Source organism: Drosophila melanogaster, chromosome 2L (genome assembly GCF_000001215.4).
Source record: "Drosophila melanogaster chromosome 2L".
NCBI classification, from domain to species: Eukaryota; Metazoa; Arthropoda; class Insecta; order Diptera; family Drosophilidae; genus Drosophila; species Drosophila melanogaster.
The window spans coordinates 9,382,655-9,399,516 of NT_033779.5; the positions used below are offsets into that span (position 1 = coordinate 9,382,655).

Consider the following 16,862-nt stretch of genomic DNA (forward strand, 5'->3'; position numbering starts at 1 on the left):
TTCCCAACATATTTGGTCCAACTTTTTCATCTCGCGTGCTGACCGAGCTTTTATGCAGCTTAAAATAATTTTCCACCATGAATTCCTCAAAAAAATATTATAAAATATAGGAAAGTAGGAGACTCTTTCGCTACGCAACGCTCATCTTTCTAAACATGCCAATCACAGTTCTTTTATTTATCGATCCTGATCTTCCAGTACTGACAGGTCACAAATGACTAACAAGCAATGTCCTTCTGAATTTTAAAAGCTCTGTATATAATATCGTTGATCAGGATCAATAGCCAAATCGATGTGGGCAAATTGATTTCTAAGCATTTTAGGAAACAAAGGGCATTTCGTATTCGCATCCATACCCATCTTATGGCTCACACTCTACATTTAATCTTTTAAATCGCGCTGCAGTCATTGTCATGGCTTTTCGGTAGATCTCCCCACGTACGACCACGTGGATTGGTAATTGGTTTTCCCCAATAAAGCCCGCAATTCGGTCAACTTTTTATGCCGCTTTTCCACCATTTATATAGTTTTCGCGTCCTCAAATTACGTTTCGATGAAATCACTTCCATTCTCTCTTAATCCTCCACCTGTGCATTTCTTCGCCATTTTCCTTCATCAAGTGTGCATAACAAATATCACGCATACGCAGCGTGCAACCGGTGCAATCAATATTTATAGCTGACCTCAACAAGCTCGTGAGCCGATCAGGTGAAAAAAAGAGCTTCCACGCTTAAATGTGCATAAATAATTATGTCGATTGAATAAGCTGTATGAAGAATTGATGGGGAAGTTACGATAAAGGCTTGTATTTTAAAAGATTTCGGTTGTTCTTTTAGTTCAGCATTTACAGACTTTACCAATAATTGCTAAGAATTTCCATGAATTTCACAGCAAAATTAAAAGAAATGTATGTAAACAAATACTAATCACTAAAATCTGTAAATCATTTAAAAAGAATTATTTTTTCTTTGAATTTCGCAACCAATGGATTAAATTTCAAACTTTATACAAGCTATAGATAACATTTTTAGACCACATTTTGCTTTGTTATTTTACTGCTTCGTCTACAGCTTATCTATATAAAATCTTTGCACACAAAGTGTCTGGAGCATTTGGTGCGTGCATAATTTGATTATACATATATTCCACAAGGGCGATGGGTTTTCCGATGGACCCCCAGCTTTAACCACACCCCCTGGAGGGACTCAGTTTCATTTCCAATCAACGCGGGATGTTGCAATGTTTTTCCTTCTGTTGCCCTTCTTTGACACCATTTTCCTGGCCGTCGGTGCCTGGTTAATTGAGTTGGAAAACTGTTTGGCCAAAGCCCCTAGAGCCATGGGTGCTCGGGAAAATGGGGTAACGAACGTTCCTGCCCAATCAATGGAGATGAAAGACCGTGGGTTGCTGACAGCGTTGTTTTATGCGAAAACAACTCATTCTGCAGATGCAGCTCCAGGTGCGGACGGAGACGGGAATGGGTGATGAGCAAAACAAACTTTCATTAATTTTAAACAACTTAAGTCATCGCAACGGGCCAACGGACAACACCTCAACTCAGCTCAGCTCACGGCAAAGATAAATGAGCCCGCTAATGACCCCGAAAAACGCTGGATAAACTTTGCAGCTGAAAAACTTTAGATTAATGGACGGTGCAAGTTCGTTCAGCTCCGGTGGCAACAATTAAAATATTAGTTTGTTTATTCATCAAGCAATCTATAACGATAACTGACTGTTGCTATACTTTCCCATTAATCAGGGCAATTATTGCCGAGAAGAGCAAAAATTGAAATGCCAAAGGTAGCTGAAGAACAGCTTAGGTGTAATTTTCCCAGGAAACTCTCCCACCTTTCTCCCTTCATCATCCGAGTGAACTAAATGAGGTAATTACCATGCTTAAGGCTCCCAGTCCACATTCACAGCCAGTGCACGTCTGAATGGCTTTTAGCTGCCTAATTAGACCGTCTCAGGACCTGGACACTTACCTGTAATAGTTGAGGATTTGGGTGAAGACCCCGGGGTGGCGATCAAAAAAGTATTCATTGAGCACCGGATCATAGTTGGCCAGGGCTTCGGTCAGTCGGGAGAGACGTGTTGCGGGGATTTTCTTGAGCGTGGCCTTATAGGTTTCATATCTGCAATAAAGACCATAATTGTTGTTTACCAAATTATCTGATAAGTTTGCATTCATGTGATTAGACCCTGCCGGCTTACGGGTTAATAACTTAACAAATTACTCATGCCATAACTATCCACCGACCGCTTGACCCTTCTGTTGCCATTATATCGAGCCATAAAACCCGACTCACCGAACAAGTGAGCGATAAAAAAAGGTGGAGCAATTTCGAGGGAGGAAAAGGGTGAAGCAAGTGTAAGCAAAGTCCAGTCATAAGCCATTTGCATACATTTCGCTTATATTTTTCCATGGCTCTACGCGGATCTTCCCTTATTTTTTCTCCCTCCCTTTTTTACGTTGTGTGCCAAAAGCATAAAGCATTAGGGTTTGTTGGTTATGGTTCTGGCCAAGGTCCTAAGTGGGTCACGTAGATTTTGGTCTAGGATTTCCTTTGTTTGATTTGACCTTTGACAGAGATCATTACCGCACAAAATTGATGGATTTTCCCTTTATCCTGTTTGACGTCTGTTGATTTTAGCTGACCAAACAAAAGTGAATTTATTACATTCTTATAATTTGAATATTCTGGCACTGCTTTGGTGTGAGAAAATGCTTTTAGCGTTCCACTTTGTCGATTTTGTTTCAATAACTACTTAAGTTGAAATACACATGTTTTATCATATCAAATGACATACTTAAATAACCTTTCTTAAGCATCAGAAATTAAATTTATTTATTCGAAAAGCTTTAAATGCGCTTCCATATTTGATTAATAAGATTAATAAGATTAATATTTCCCTCATTTATATTGTGAAATCAAAACAATGTTCTGAGTACATTTCCCTCTGGCCAGTTCAATTTCATTTCCCGGGAAGCACAAATATTACGTGTGTTAATTATATTCCCACCTCTGCTCTACACACCGAGTATCATACTACCACACACAAGCCAAACTTAATTTACGTAATCATCCATAAAATTGTGCAAGCGCAAGGAGCGACATCGACTCCCACCAGGCGTAATTAAATTCAATTGAAAGTAATTTCCAACAAATTGTTGTAAATTTCATTTTCGCATTTATAACCCACATATGTATGTACATATACTACATGGTACTGCGTCCAGCAATCAGCCATCAATGATGGCATTTAAGTGCGTGCGCCTGAGCCGAGCTGTCCGAATGCAATTTATTTTTTACGCCAAACTGTTTACTCTCGGTTATTAAATATTTCATGCAGCTGAGGACAGCAACCGCAGCGACAGCAGAATCATCAATAACCGGCACCGCCGCATAACAATTGCCATTAAAGTTTATTCGGGCGGTTTCGGCGTTGGTAATTGGGCCCTTCGGTGGGAAAATCGAGGGGAATGGAGCCGGAATCGACCAAATGTTTACTCAGCCTCCATTTCAGTTGCATGTGCTTTTCGGACGGAAGGGTGAGACGCATTGTATTGAATTAGTTTTCCGACTGTGATTGCTTTCGTTCGCCAGTTTTGGCCAACGATGCGTATGCGTGATTCTCTTGACAGCCGTCGCTAAGCTTTCAATTTACGAGTGAAATAAATTTCGAAAGATTTTGACAAATTGGCCTAAATCGCATTTAATGAATTATGTTGAAATAAATTTCGTCCTCTTTTCGCTCATCATCAATTTTGTGCTAGTAATATGGCTGACAGCCGAAAAGTATGCCATAGCCATTTTTATTATGCGAATGCTCGTGCAAGGGGATGAAAACGTTGAGAAGCAAGCGAAATAATGAAGAGAGACAGCAACATAATAAAAATCAAAGTAATGTTCAATAATAGACGAACGATTTCGGACATTTCACTAATGCATTACTTTAATTCAATAACTTTTGGGCAAATAAATTAGCGCAATTCTTTGTATTGTACCAAAATAAATAATAATACCTTATTTATTATTACTATACAAGTCTTGCTAGTTAACAGTAAACCATCTGGCGCATTCTGTTCCACAAGTTATATAATATAATTGTGAATACAAATTCTAAAGCTCATTGATTGATTGGCCTGATAACTGTTTAGATGTTACAATATCATTTGGTTTTAAATTCATTTCCTCCCATCGTGAAATTATAAAAAATAGCTAGTCATTCTAAACGAAAAACACAAAGTTCTGGAATATTTTTCTTTTAAGCGAAATCGTATGATAATTTATACCGTGGAGGTTTGCCAAATAAGCTACAAAAGCAATCTATAGTTTCATAAATTACTAAAGAGTATCTTAACGAGATAAACAATATTATAATAACCCCACCCGGCATAATGAAATCTCCACATGCAAATGCAATTTTATTCAAGTACTTTTCGTACTTAGTACTTAGTTATTGCGTTTAAGACTCTTTGTTATTGATTTCCTTCTCTTTCTGGTTTCCCTATTGAAGAGATTATCTATCTATCTCGCTCTGACTTTATCAGCACTTATCAGTGTTGGCAATGAGCTTTTAACTACTTTATGCCTATCTACTTTTTCTCTTAAAACCATCCCATACTAATAACTACATAATACCTCAATCATATACTTATTATGATTTTGCTCCACCTAATTAATTATATAAAACAAGGTATACTATGTGGAAATTCTTTTAAGTTATAAAGCCAGCTGTGTGTATCAGTTCAAACCGTTAGGTCACAAAAATTTTATTTATTTTAATTTAAAAAAAAAATTATTAAATTTTCGGTCTAAATTGTGTTATTGTTCTTTATATGGCTCCTAACAGTTAAAAATCTTATAGATAAGGGCGACCATATGTAGCTATTTTTGGCTATGTTCTTCTGACAGCACTTGTGGCGTGGCGCGAGTTCCCCTCTAGACACTTAAATATTCCTAAGTAGTTTTCGCGAGCGGCAAAGCTACGAAATCGTTTCAGTTGTCCGTCGACCGCTGAACAATTAAGACGCAGTTCTAGTTTTGCGCTCTCAGTACTTTTCTCTAGTTTTTCTATCCGGAAAAGTATAAAAAATAATCTATTCAAAATGCTGCGCGTTTTGAAGACCGGTGCCCTGCTGCGTTCCCAGGCCAAGAACTTCGCAGCAGCTGTTGCGAACTACTCCTCCCTCCCGCAGCCACAGACAACGCCCGATATCCTCTACACCGGGGTAAGTCCTAATCCTAACTCAAATCCAAAAAAAAAAAAAAATAAAAAGTGAAAAGCATTATAAATAAATTGCGGCATTTGTAGCAATCGCACTTGCAATCTGAGTAAAGAACTCAACAGGAAAGCAAGCATTTGACTTGTTTTTGAGCTGACCTTGAGGCGAGCAACTACAGCTGTTATCGCCCTAGAGCCCCTCCTCAAATACCCTACATATGCGAATCCAGTTTTTAGGTTCTCCGGTGTAGGTCTTCCCCATTTCGATTTTAACGAAAAGAAATTGGCAAATCAGCGCAACGCAAGCGAGTCTCACCGCATTCAGATCACGTACACCAAATGTTTATCGGCAGATGTAGGGGATTGTAGGGGATTAGGCTGCTTAAGCGAATCGAAAGACCGGCGACTAAAATAAATATACAAAGGCGATATCGAAAAAGCAAAAACAACAATCGCATATGTAGTTCGCCGGCTATTGTTGTTGTTATTTCTGCTTCAGCTTCTCATTGTTTGCCATACCCGGTTTCTTTGTTACGTCAGCAGTGGCGCTCGCACACGCAAAACAAAAATTTGTTTGCCGCAAATTCTCATCATTTATTCTTCTCATCGCCTCGCGCTTTCATTTCTTCTCTAGGGAAATTTGCATAAATTTAACCATTGTCATTTTTTATCTTTAGTGTCACCAATTAAAACTAGCGTTCGTTCGATTTAATTGAAAAGGAATTGCGGTTAGGAAGCGAGCCAAATGTGGTTTTTGTCCAGATGTTAAATGGGATCCAATGAAATTAGAGCAGTTCGTATATAGTAAACATTTTTGCAGAAAAAACTTGAAAATCCAATGTGCACGGTTTTTATTTGTCTATATATATTTCAGAATTTTTAAAGAAACTCCTAGCTTACATCGCTCTTAAACTGTCTTTAAATAATTGTTAGTGTTCTATGTTTTCCAAAAACAAGGAAGTTCTTAAAAATTTGTATATAATAAATATTTTTGCAAATGAACTTGATTTTCAAATATGCATGTCTTGCATACCAATATATTTTTGTTTTTAAGTCTAAAAATGAAATCTTGCATACCTCTTAAATTGGCTTAGAATAGCAAATAACATATATATAGACCATATATGTACATATATGCTGAACCCTAAAGCAAAATATTTCAATTTTACAAGAATTGAGCATTCGTCTATTTTGAGTGAACTGCATATTATGCAACCTTTATAGTACTTATACATATGCCATAATCTGAGAATCTGCTTTCATAACAAGAAATATCAGCCCATAATGTCTCGCGCACCACAAACGTTCTAATCTCTTGATTTATCTTATTGTATTTGTGTTTGTTGGCATAGGCAGTTTCCACTTCTTATCACCGGCAGCCCTATTATTTTGGGGGTCTTTACTGGGCGAGATAACATGGCACACTTATAAGATTGGCTTCCCTAATCGAACCAGTATTAGACTCGTCTAGCCAGACCCCCGAAAACTAATGCACACGTGCGTCGTCGCTATGTTTATATTTTGCTATGTCTGGCGGAAAGTTTTATATTCGCAAGCACATTGTGAAATTCAAAAGTAGATGTATGCAAAAATAAAAACAAAAAGAAATAAAAATGTTCTATAAAATAGGATGACGTGAGGGGTTGGACGCGAGGGCTCACTTCGTTTCAATTTTAATCAGTTAGCCGGTAAACGTTTTAGATTACCCAGACTGGGGGATTGTCAGATTCAGGTAGCCATGCGAACGAAACAATCAGTCAATTGCGATAGAGGAATAACACGCACGGCAGGCAATAATAACAAATAACAGCAGTCAAGGGCTTATCATATAGAGGAGTGGCTTGTTTGTCAATCCAACAAAACGATGTAAAATACAAATGAATTCAATAGAAGAGATTGTGAATATGATATGGCACTAATTGAAGCTGTTAACTACTTATTGCAGGTATTTATCAACAACGAGTGGCACAAGAGCAAGTCGGGCAAAATATTTGAAACCATCAACCCGACCACAGCGGAAGTCATTGCCGAAATTCAGTGTGCTGATAAGGAAGATATCGATATTGCCGTCCAGGCTGCACGCAATGCATTCAAGTGAGTGTGCAATTTGGATATAAATCGACTTTGCTTATTAATAACAACTCTATGATCACTAGGTTGGGATCTCCATGGCGTCGCATGGATGCCTCGGAGCGGGGTCGCCTGCTCTACCGCCTGGCTGATCTCATGGAACGCGATCAGGTCTATCTTGCCGTAAGTATCAAGAAATATTTTAATAATTCAAGGTCTTTAGTTGGAAGTTTAAAATATTAATATAGTTTATATATACTTATATGCTTATCAAAATTTAATTTTCCGACAGAGTCTGGAGACCCTTGACAACGGCAAGCCCTACAGCATGTCCTACAACGTGGATCTCCCGACTGCCATCAAGAACCTGCGCTACTTTGCTGGATGGGCGGACAAGAACCATGGCAAGACTATTCCCATGGACGGAGATTTCTTCACTTACACCCGCCATGAACCCGTGGGCGTGTGCGGCCAGATCATTCCCTGGAACTTCCCCATCCTGATGATGGCCTGGAAACTGGGTCCCGCTTTGGCTACCGGCAACACCATTGTACTAAAGCCCGCTGAGCAGACCAGTTTGACTGCTCTGTACATTGCCCAGTTGGTGAAGGAGGCTGGCTTCCCCGAAGGTGTGGTCAATGTGGTTCCCGGATTTGGAACTGCTGGCGCTGCCTTGGCGAACCACTGCGATGTGGATAAGGTGGCCTTCACCGGTTCCACCGATGTGGGCAAACTTATCCAACTAGCATCGGGAAATACTAACCTAAAGAGAGTGACACTGGAGTTGGGAGGCAAGTCGCCAAACATTATTCTGTCTGACACCGATATGGACTACGCCGTCGAGACGGCTCACTTTGGTCTGTTCTTTAACATGGGCCAGTGCTGCTGTGCAGGATCTCGTACTTTCGTGGAGGACAAGATCTACGATGAGTTTGTCGAGCGCAGCGCGGAGCGGGCTAAGAAGCGCACCGTGGGCAATCCCTTTGATCTGAACACTGAGCAAGGTCCTCAGGTGAACGAGGAGCAGATGGAAAAGATCCTTGGAATGATCAAAACAGGCAAGAAACAGGGCGCTAAGTTGGTTGCCGGTGGCAGTCGCCCAGAGGGCCTACCCGGCTACTTCGTCCAGCCCACGGTGTTCGCCGATGTCCAGGATGATATGACCATTGCAAGGGAGGAGATCTTTGGACCGGTTCAGCAGCTGATCCGCTTCAAGAAGCTGGATGAGGTCATCGAGCGGGCTAACAACTCCGAGTACGGATTGGCCGCCGCCGTTTTCACCAAGGATCTGGACAAGGCCAACTACATTGTGGGTGGCCTGCGTGCCGGAACTGTGTGGGTAAACACCTACAATGTCCTCGCTGCCCAGGCTCCGTTCGGTGGCTACAAGATGTCCGGCCATGGACGCGAGAACGGAGAGTATGCTCTGTCCAACTACACGGAGGTCAAGAGCGTCATCGTCAAGGTTGCCCAGAAGAACTCCTAAGAAGGACCAGATATTTCCTCCAAGAGGGACGCTTAATATGGTTCGCCCTACTTAGGTGCTCTAAATTCCGGCGATAATCTACATCTCTATAATGAACATAGTTTTAAATACATCTGTTTGATATACCTAACTACGGCCAGTTTTTGTATTTTTTCCATTCGGTTAGTTTTCTTTAAGTGTACATTTCTATCTAGTACATATGTAATGCAGCTATAAATCAGTGCAGGGACCTGGTCAAACAATTCAAAAGTTGTTTTATTTACGTTCTATCTTACTCCCCTTTGCCCTACAGAGTTTTATGTGTAATTCCAATGTTTGCCAATAGATTCTTGGCTTTGTTTATAGCACACTCTGAACTGAATGTCATTATTTTGCTTATCCCACAACACTGAGATAGGACAAACAAGCACACAGATACTTCCTCACAGCTTACACTGCACGAAACATTGATTGGTTTAGCATAGAGCCAAAAGCAAATGGATAAAGTGAGCAACCAGCACACGGAGCTCAGGGAACTAGCTTGCTCGTCCATCTAGGAGAAATAAGCTTACATTTATTTGCATTTATTGGCATTTTCCATCGTTTTGTTTTAGCCTCGAATGCCTGAGTGTGTGTGTTTGAATCTGTGTGTGGATTTCTGTGGCACTAAGACTCACATATCAGGACGTACTCAAACTTACACAGACACATCGGGTCGTTTTTCATCCAACATCATGGCATACAAAAAAAAATTGGAAAAAGTTTTCCATTAGATTGGACAGCAGCTGAGCGTGTCAAGTGCTTTGCGGTTAGTGGAGAACTTGTTCTCTTATTTTCCACTTTGTTGTTTTCGAAATTGAATAAGCGCATTTGTATGCAATTTATTTAAAATTTGTATTTCAATTTTTGTGATGACCAAAGGCCAAAGTGCAAGTGGTTATTTGTTTTATTTATTGCCTAGCTTTGAAAATGTCACTTACGTTGCGGAAAAGAGTCCAGAATCTTATTTGCGGTCTTGTGGAAAAAAATTTAATTTAAGAAATCGATTCAATTAAACTAGGAATGTTTATGTATGTATTGAATTTAACTGAATATTGCCAAGCGTGTTTGAATTATGAGATTAAATATTTCATATCAGTTTGTATTTACCGTAGAGTGCAAACTTGTATAAAACAAAAATGTATTTTGCATTCCGTTTGCAGGCGCTGCAAACCTAATTCGATTTGTGCCACCTTTTCGTATTGAACGAAAAACCAGCAAAAATCACTAAGCCCCCACGGCGTATACGCAATTATTTTATTTTACCGCTTGTATTCCGTATTTTGGTTCTGTGCTTTTTTCTGGACTAAATATTTTAAATTGATTTTCGCTTGATGGCAACCATTCATACATATTCGAGTATAGAACAAAAACGCAAAGAGGAACGACTGGAAAAACTGTTAAAATTGCAAATGATCCATGGGCAATTTTAATACCCCAAAAATGGCAGGTGGCCAACTCGGAAAAAGGGCAACTAACAGGATTTTAGCGAAGAGAATGGTGGCTGCGGGGGTCGAAGGATATGGAGAAGGAATGATGATTGCCAAAAGCGCAGCCGTGCGCATTGAGGCGCGTGCACAGGTGCGCTCGAGCGTTGTAGTTCTTAGTTCAGGCTCGAATGCGAAACATAATTGAAAATCATTTTTCACCAGGAACGTTATAAACTGCAGCCGTACTTTAATTATCCTGCCACGCCAAAACTATAATTCAGCACAAGCACTAGATTGCAAAAGCCGCCAAAAGAGCACGGCCCAAAGAAAAAAAAAAACAAGTATCCACCACATTGGCCAATTTGCAGGCACTTTTTTTTCGTCCCTGCCATTTAACTTTATCGCTGTGTCTACACTCGATTACATTGTGATGTTCAGTGGCCAAGGGCTGTCGAAAAAGGGGAAAATATTCGAAGAAAAGTAACAACTCCCAATGGGACATCTTAGAGATGCCAGCACTTTGATCATTAGCCGGAAAATGCCATGGACACGGCGCAGATAAGCCAACTGGGCAAATAAAGAAAAATACTTCGTTGGCGTAAAAAAAAAGGCGAATAGAATGGGAAGGAGGGTAAACAAAAAGCTCTACAGTCATTAGCACTGTTTTTTTTTACATTTATTTCGATGATGTTTTTATTATTTGATCAACGCACTGTTACCCATGCGGCAACTTAATTTGATCTGCTTAAATTATTTTATTTTACAATGTGTCTTGGTTACTTAAGACTAACAGATTTTTAATCCTAAAAATGATAGGGAGAATTATAATAGTTGATATAACATAGTAATTATTATTTATTTGATTATTCTAATGAATTTTAAAACTAAGACTTTCTAGGTCAAAACCAGGTTAGGGAGGTCATGAGGGTGGTGTCGCTTGAGTCTTCTTTTGACTCTAGTCCGAGGGTCAGCATTGACCACAGCTGCAGTTCCTAGCTTCCTTGCTAGGCTGTTGGGGTGTACATTAAGCCTTTCCATATATTTTTGGGCGATGTTCTGGAGCTTGTCTCCTAATTTGGGCACCTTGAGGTCGCGTTCGATGTCTCTTGTTCTCATATACCAAGGAGCCCCCGAAATTCTTCTTAAGGTCTTCGCCTGTAAGATCCGGATCTTATTAAGGTGACTCTTCGCAGCAATGCCGTATACCTGCAGGCCGTAGAACAGGCAGGGGGCCAATATGGACTTGTAAATATTGACCTTGCAGCCAAGCGACAGTTTGTTGCGTGGTGCAATGAGCCAAGACATCCGAGCAACCTTGGTCCTGAACGCTTGCTGAATATTTGTGATGTGCCTGCTGAAGGTGAGCTTCCTATCGAGGGTAATACCAAGGTATTTATAAGCCTGATGGTGTCTGATCAGTCTCCCATTCAGGCTGACACCCGGACAGCTACCTGTTCGGTTGGCGAACGTCACATTGGCACACTTCTCAGCGTTGATGCGCACATTCCAGTTCTCAGCCCATTGCTGGAATGCATCCAGGTATTCCTGTAGACCAGAAGTGGCAGCCAGGATACTTTTACTTTTCGTGAGCACAGCAGTATCGTCAGCGTAGGTGGCTATGAGCACATCTTCTTCGTCTACCTCTGTGACTGGTGTGTGAGTAGGCATGTCCGAAGCAAAAACTGAGTATAGGGTTGGGCCAAGAACGCTTCCTTGAGGAACTCCAGCTGCAATTGGCTTGATTGATGATTTGTACCCATCAACAGAGACGTGGAATGTGCGTTCTTCCAGGAAACTTTTAACAACCAAATATAGCTGCGGCGGGAACAGCCTCTTCGCTTTGTACAGGAGCCCAGGGTGCCAGACTCTGTCAAAAGCCTGTTGAATATCAAGAAAGGCACCTACTGCATACTCCTTGTTTTCCATAGCTTCCAGAGCAAAGTTCACTACTCTATGTAGTTGCTCAGGAGTACCGTGCTGAAACCGGAAGCCAAACTGAAATTTGGGAATCGCTTTGGTAACATCCTTGCATGTGAGCAGCCTGTTTAGGATCAGCCTCTCCATAATTTTACCCAGAGATGGGAGTAAGCTGATGGGCCTGTACGAGTCAACGTCTGTCGGTGTTTTTCCAGTCTTATGGATCATAATTATGCTCGCCGATTTCCAAGCTTTCGGAAAGTAGCCAACATCAAGAACGCTGTTGAATATTAAGGCAAGGAACTGCAATGCTTGATCTGGGAGAAGTCTAATGGTTCTATTATCAAGAAGATCTTCTCCAGGAGCTTTCTTAAGTGGCAGCTTGGCTATTAAATTCTTCACTTCTTCCAGTGTGACAGCACTCGGAGGCAGGCTCATTTGAAAGGGCGATTCCAAGTATTCTTCAACCTGACGACAGAGACTTTCCGGTGCATAGTTATAGGGTGTAAAACGTTGCTCAAGGTTGTTAGCGAACACTTCAGTTTTTTCCAAGCTAGTGCGACACCAGCCACCAGACGGATTTTTGATTGCTGATTTTGGGGTGGGCTGAGCTTTGAACCGTTTCGTGATACGCCACAGTGAGTAATTTGTGCTCGCGTCAGCACCCAAGTTATCCAAGAAGGTATCTATTTGGGCCTGCTTTCTTCGAGCAAGGGCCTTATGCAGGCAGTTGGCCAGTCTACTGTGGATCTGTTGCATGCGGGGATCACCTGTTCTAGCATATTCTTTTCGAACTCTTCGTTTTAGCCTGAGCAGTGCCAATATACTGGGAGGAAGTTGAAGTGGTCTGGAGGCCTCTACTTCATGCCGATTTCTCGGTGCAGCAAGCTGAGCAGCCTCACTTAGTTTGCTCATGAAAAGGCTTGTGGCATTATCAATGTCCACCGCCTCCAGAATTTGCATATTTACCTCACTCAGCTGTTCAAGATGGGTTTTGAATATGTTTATGTCAGCATTATGGGCAAGTAGTCGTACGCGTTGTGGTTTCTTTAACGGCGTAGCGTGCAATACAGCCAGAATAGGAAGATGGTCCGACGAGAGTTCCTGGAGAGTTTGTACATCTAGCCTGCCCATGCCGTACCCACAGGTTATAAAAAAATCAAGGGCTGATGGTGTTAACAAAGGGTTGTAAGAGTAGAAAGTGGGTTCGCCCGTAGCCAGAACTTGGTATTGCCCATGTGCAATGACTTCTTGCAACATTTTACCTCTAGGACAGGATCTTGGGTTCCCCCACCATGCATGTTTGGCATTGTAATCACCACCAGCAATAAATTTGTTGCCTAACGCAGCAAACATGGATTTGAAGTCATCTACTATCCATCTTTCTGCTGGAGGTAGATAAACAGCAGCTACAGTGACGGTCCCAACCGATGTTTGCAGGTGCACTCTCGCTATCTGCCTGTCATTAGTAGAGATAGGTGTCAGAGGGCTGTGACAAAGTCTAGATTTTATGATGACTGCAGAGCCACCTCTACTGTTACCACTGGGGTGGTGGGCGTGATACATAAGATACCCTGGGAGATAGATGCGCTGACCAACTCGCATGTGTGTTTCCGTGGTAAGCATTACGTCTATATCGTGATCGCTGAGGAATATCCTGTAAACAAGTAAAAAAAATGTCGAAGGAAACTTAAATTGTTAAAGCCCAAAATTATGCACCGAATATTTCCCATTCTGCGCGATTTAGAAATCGCTCGGATATCGCTGGAAAATCGCAAGTACCCATAAGTGAAAAATCAAATTGCGTTCAACTCACTCAGCCACGCAATTGCATCGCACTTAACCCAATAAAGTGCCAACGATCCAGTTTCAGACCAGATGTGTCAGCATTTTGCCCCGAAGCCTCACATCCTCACACCCCCGTGTCAACCATGCGATTTCCTTCGTTGTTGGCCTATTACCTCCGTTGAGCAGGCTAAATGCTCTTACAGACACATTCTATGGCCATAATGCGATTTACGCACTATGGGATTAAACGGGATAAATGGTGAAAAAAAAAAGCTAAATGCAAAATGGTCTAGTCAAGTAGGGATATAATGTAGAAAATAAATCTACATGTGGCGAGACGAGAGAATACTAAAAAGAATATGTAAGTAACTTGTTCGCTCCAAATAATATAGAAAATATGATACAAAGGGTTTATTATTGTAGAATTTAAAGTTATAAAAGACCGCTTTGAAAAACTTTAAAAATTTTGAATGATTGTTAAATAAATAATTAATTTTAGACCCTTTCATGCATATTTCTTAACATTTTTTTTATTTATTTATTCATTCCCGTTTGGGGAATGGATGCTTTAAGAGATGGATTCTCTACTTGGCAAACGGCTTCTTGGTGACCACATTGGCTGCTTTCTTCTCCGCTTCACGCCTAGCAGCGGTTTCTTCGCGCTGCTTCCGGATCAGAGCCAGCCTGGCCAAGTCGGCCCTAGCCTCGGTGGTTTTCCCAGCTACATGGAGTTTCTCGTAACGCTTGCGAGCACTCTGATCTTGATCGCGGCGGGATAGCCCCGCCTTGGTCTGATCAAGCATAATGGCTGAAATCTTTTGTGGCCCCTTCTTGGACACCCGGTTGGGATTATCGATTTCAATGAGTGAAGCCACGCCCTTTCTGGCAACACGAGATTCCGTTTCGCAATCCTCGGAAGAACTGTCCACCTCATCTGACGACGATTTCTGATTGCGAGTCGCTTTTTTCAAGGTGCGATCCTTTGCTATGGAGGAGGATGAATTGGCTCCTCCCCTGGTTGCTACTTTCTCATCGCTATCTGAACCAGAGCCGCTGACTTGGTCGTAATCGTCCTCTGACTCCTGCCGCAGTTCCTCGGGGGATGTGAACTGGCGAGTGCGACCCTTGTAGCTAAGGAACTTTCCTCGTGGCATGATGATCCTATCGGTTTTCTATGTACCTGGATTATCATAAGTTTGTATGTCCTGCTGCTTTTTGCACAAGGCAAAGATAAACTTACGGTTTGTTTATGCCTTTTAGATAAACTTTTTAATATCACGTTGCTTAAACAACTATTAGCACAACTGCAAAGAGCCGTAGAAAATCTGATAGAAATGTGATAATTTCTGCGTGAAAACAAAATTTCAATAGCTGCTCAAACACACTTTGTTGTCTTCTCTTTAGAAATGTTTTGAATTAAAAGTCATGTGTTGCTTTTCTATATTTTAACACTTAAACAGAAATGCAAATGCAGTGCAACACATCAAGCTGAATAGTTAAAAATAGATAAATCGTGTGTGCGTCAATATCGATTGGCTATTTTATTTTAAGCCTTTTAATAGACCTCATCCACTGCCCAAATCAAGCCAGTAATTAAAAATTACTGATTACGGATTTGGTCGCCGCAGATGCCATCGATTTTCACGCCATCAACGGCAATAGCGTGAAAATGCGCAAAAATGCTGTTGCAGTCAATAAGGTGGAACTTTGTAATCCTGCCCACACCAGCAACATTCTGTTGCAACGACAACAGCAGGAGCAGAAGCTTCCATTGCTGCAACAAAAGTGAAAACGATGATGGCTTTGGTGCCACTTCAAATGGAAACGTTTCCACACATCATCCGACTGCTCGACAACCAGCTCGTCTGGTTCTAAGAATTCGCCGACTGTTGCAGGCCTTTTGTTGTTTGCCGAATGCAATGCCATTTCCGCGTGCGCCCCCTGGCCACGCCTCCTGGTACACATGTCATACACGAGGGCGGCAACATCAGTGTACTCATACCCTGTAATCGGTTTTTGACAAGGTGTTTCACTCGTTTTTGCTTTAAAAGAGTGTGCATTTCTTAAAATAATAAAGAAATCTTTAGTTATTTTTATGAAAAATCATAAAATCCTAAATAAAATACCATTGTTTGTATTTTTACCATAAGCACCTTATGTTGTTCTCTTTATTATGGCCCAGATAGTTACTGTTTTATATAAATTATGTCATTGGGCTTTTGGCATCTACCAGGTACCTAGATATCCGTTTCTTTTCGTCTGTGGCCCCGTCACCCATTTTTTTGTTTGCCGCGCTAGCCCGGAAATGTGCATAAAGTGGAAGTGTATTGCGCATTGGCGTGAGGAGAGCCATTGATGATGGGCCGGTACCCCCTTCCCCCCCCCCCCCACCACAGTGAACACGTTTATGTTCATATACCCCATTTGGGCTGGGACCCACTCCGCTCGGAATCTTCTGGGCATGCCGAGGGCGCCACAAATGCCAGACGAGACGCTGGCGAGGCTGATGAGTTGCCAGGCAGTGCATCGCCATCGCCATAGCTCTTGGCTATTAACTAGCTCAAATATTTGCTCAGGCAGCCGCGATGCACTAGACGCTAAAAACGTCTAACATGGCCAACACAAAGCAAACAACGCTCGGATTTTAAAAGAAGGCAAAAATGAGCGATAACGTGGATGGAAAAATGTCCTTTGGTAGCTAGAGTATGGCAACAACAAGCTGTGCTGCTTCAAAGGAACAACACTTTTGTGTTTGCGGAACACAAGCAGAAACCACTTAGAACCCGCAAAAGTGTTTATGGCACTCTTTAAAGTCGAACTTAAATTGGCTAGCTGCTAAATTTGCTTTTATCTAAGACAGTATAACACAACCAGTTTTATGTCTAGCTATAAAAATCAACCAATAAGATATATGGACTAGTTAT

General features: G+C 41.4%; 3 protein-coding genes across 6 annotated transcripts in view, besides 1 other annotated feature; 1 reads left to right on the top strand and 2 right to left on the bottom strand.

Moving 5' to 3' along the window:
• The window catches only part of Shawl (Shaw-like), a 44,848-nt gene that overhangs the window by 12,346 nt on the left and 15,640 nt on the right, over positions 1 to 16,862 (bottom strand). For both annotated transcript variants that reach the window (NM_135440.2, NM_001103661.3), the window contains exon 3: positions 1,986 to 2,135. In NM_135440.2, the coding sequence (NP_609284.3) occupies positions 1,986 to 2,135 (150 nt within the window). The remainder of the gene's footprint in view (positions 1 to 1,985; positions 2,136 to 16,862) is intronic.
• Aldh (Aldehyde dehydrogenase) lies at positions 4,735 to 8,913 on the top strand. 2 transcript variants are annotated; one of them, NM_135441.2, is made up of 4 exons: positions 4,735 to 5,236; positions 7,175 to 7,323; positions 7,386 to 7,482; positions 7,592 to 8,913. In NM_135441.2, the coding sequence occupies exons 1-4, from the start codon at positions 5,114 to 5,116 to the stop codon at positions 8,783 to 8,785; spliced, it is 1,563 nt and encodes a 520-aa protein (NP_609285.1). In that variant the 5' UTR covers positions 4,735 to 5,113; the 3' UTR covers positions 8,786 to 8,913. The 2 variants fall into 2 exon arrangements, with proteins under 2 accessions (NP_609285.1, NP_001260290.1); NM_001273361.1 differs by having other exon boundaries at positions 4,905 to 5,236.
• Positions 10,900 to 13,808: a mobile genetic element.
• CG4438 (uncharacterized protein) lies at positions 14,345 to 15,334 on the bottom strand. Of its 2 annotated transcripts, none has more exons than NM_001201824.2 (2): positions 15,179 to 15,334; positions 14,345 to 15,110 (listed from the first exon to the last, which is right to left on the bottom strand). In NM_001201824.2, exon 2 carries the CDS (start codon positions 15,090 to 15,092, stop codon positions 14,523 to 14,525), a length of 570 nt encoding a protein of 189 aa, NP_001188753.1. In that variant the 5' UTR covers positions 15,093 to 15,110; positions 15,179 to 15,334; the 3' UTR covers positions 14,345 to 14,522. The 2 variants fall into 2 exon arrangements, with proteins under 2 accessions (NP_001188753.1, NP_609286.1); NM_135442.3 differs by having other exon boundaries at positions 14,456 to 15,118.

What these genes read in the sequence shown, in the direction of transcription:
- CG4438 (NM_001201824.2), bottom strand. Translation starts at nt 15,092, where the DNA reads ATGCCACGAGGAAAGTTCCTTAGCTACAAGGGTCGCACTCGCCAGTTC.
- Aldh (NM_135441.2), top strand. Translation starts at nt 5,114, where the DNA reads ATGCTGCGCGTTTTGAAGACCGGTGCCCTGCTGCGTTCCCAGGCCAAG. An exon ending in CCGATATCCTCTACACCGGG is followed by an intron (nt 5,237 to 7,174) that starts GTAAGTCCTAAT and finishes TACTTATTGCAG; the next exon opens with GTATTTATCAACAACGAGTG. An exon ending in GCGATCAGGTCTATCTTGCC is followed by an intron (nt 7,483 to 7,591) that starts GTAAGTATCAAG and finishes ATTTTCCGACAG; the next exon opens with AGTCTGGAGACCCTTGACAA.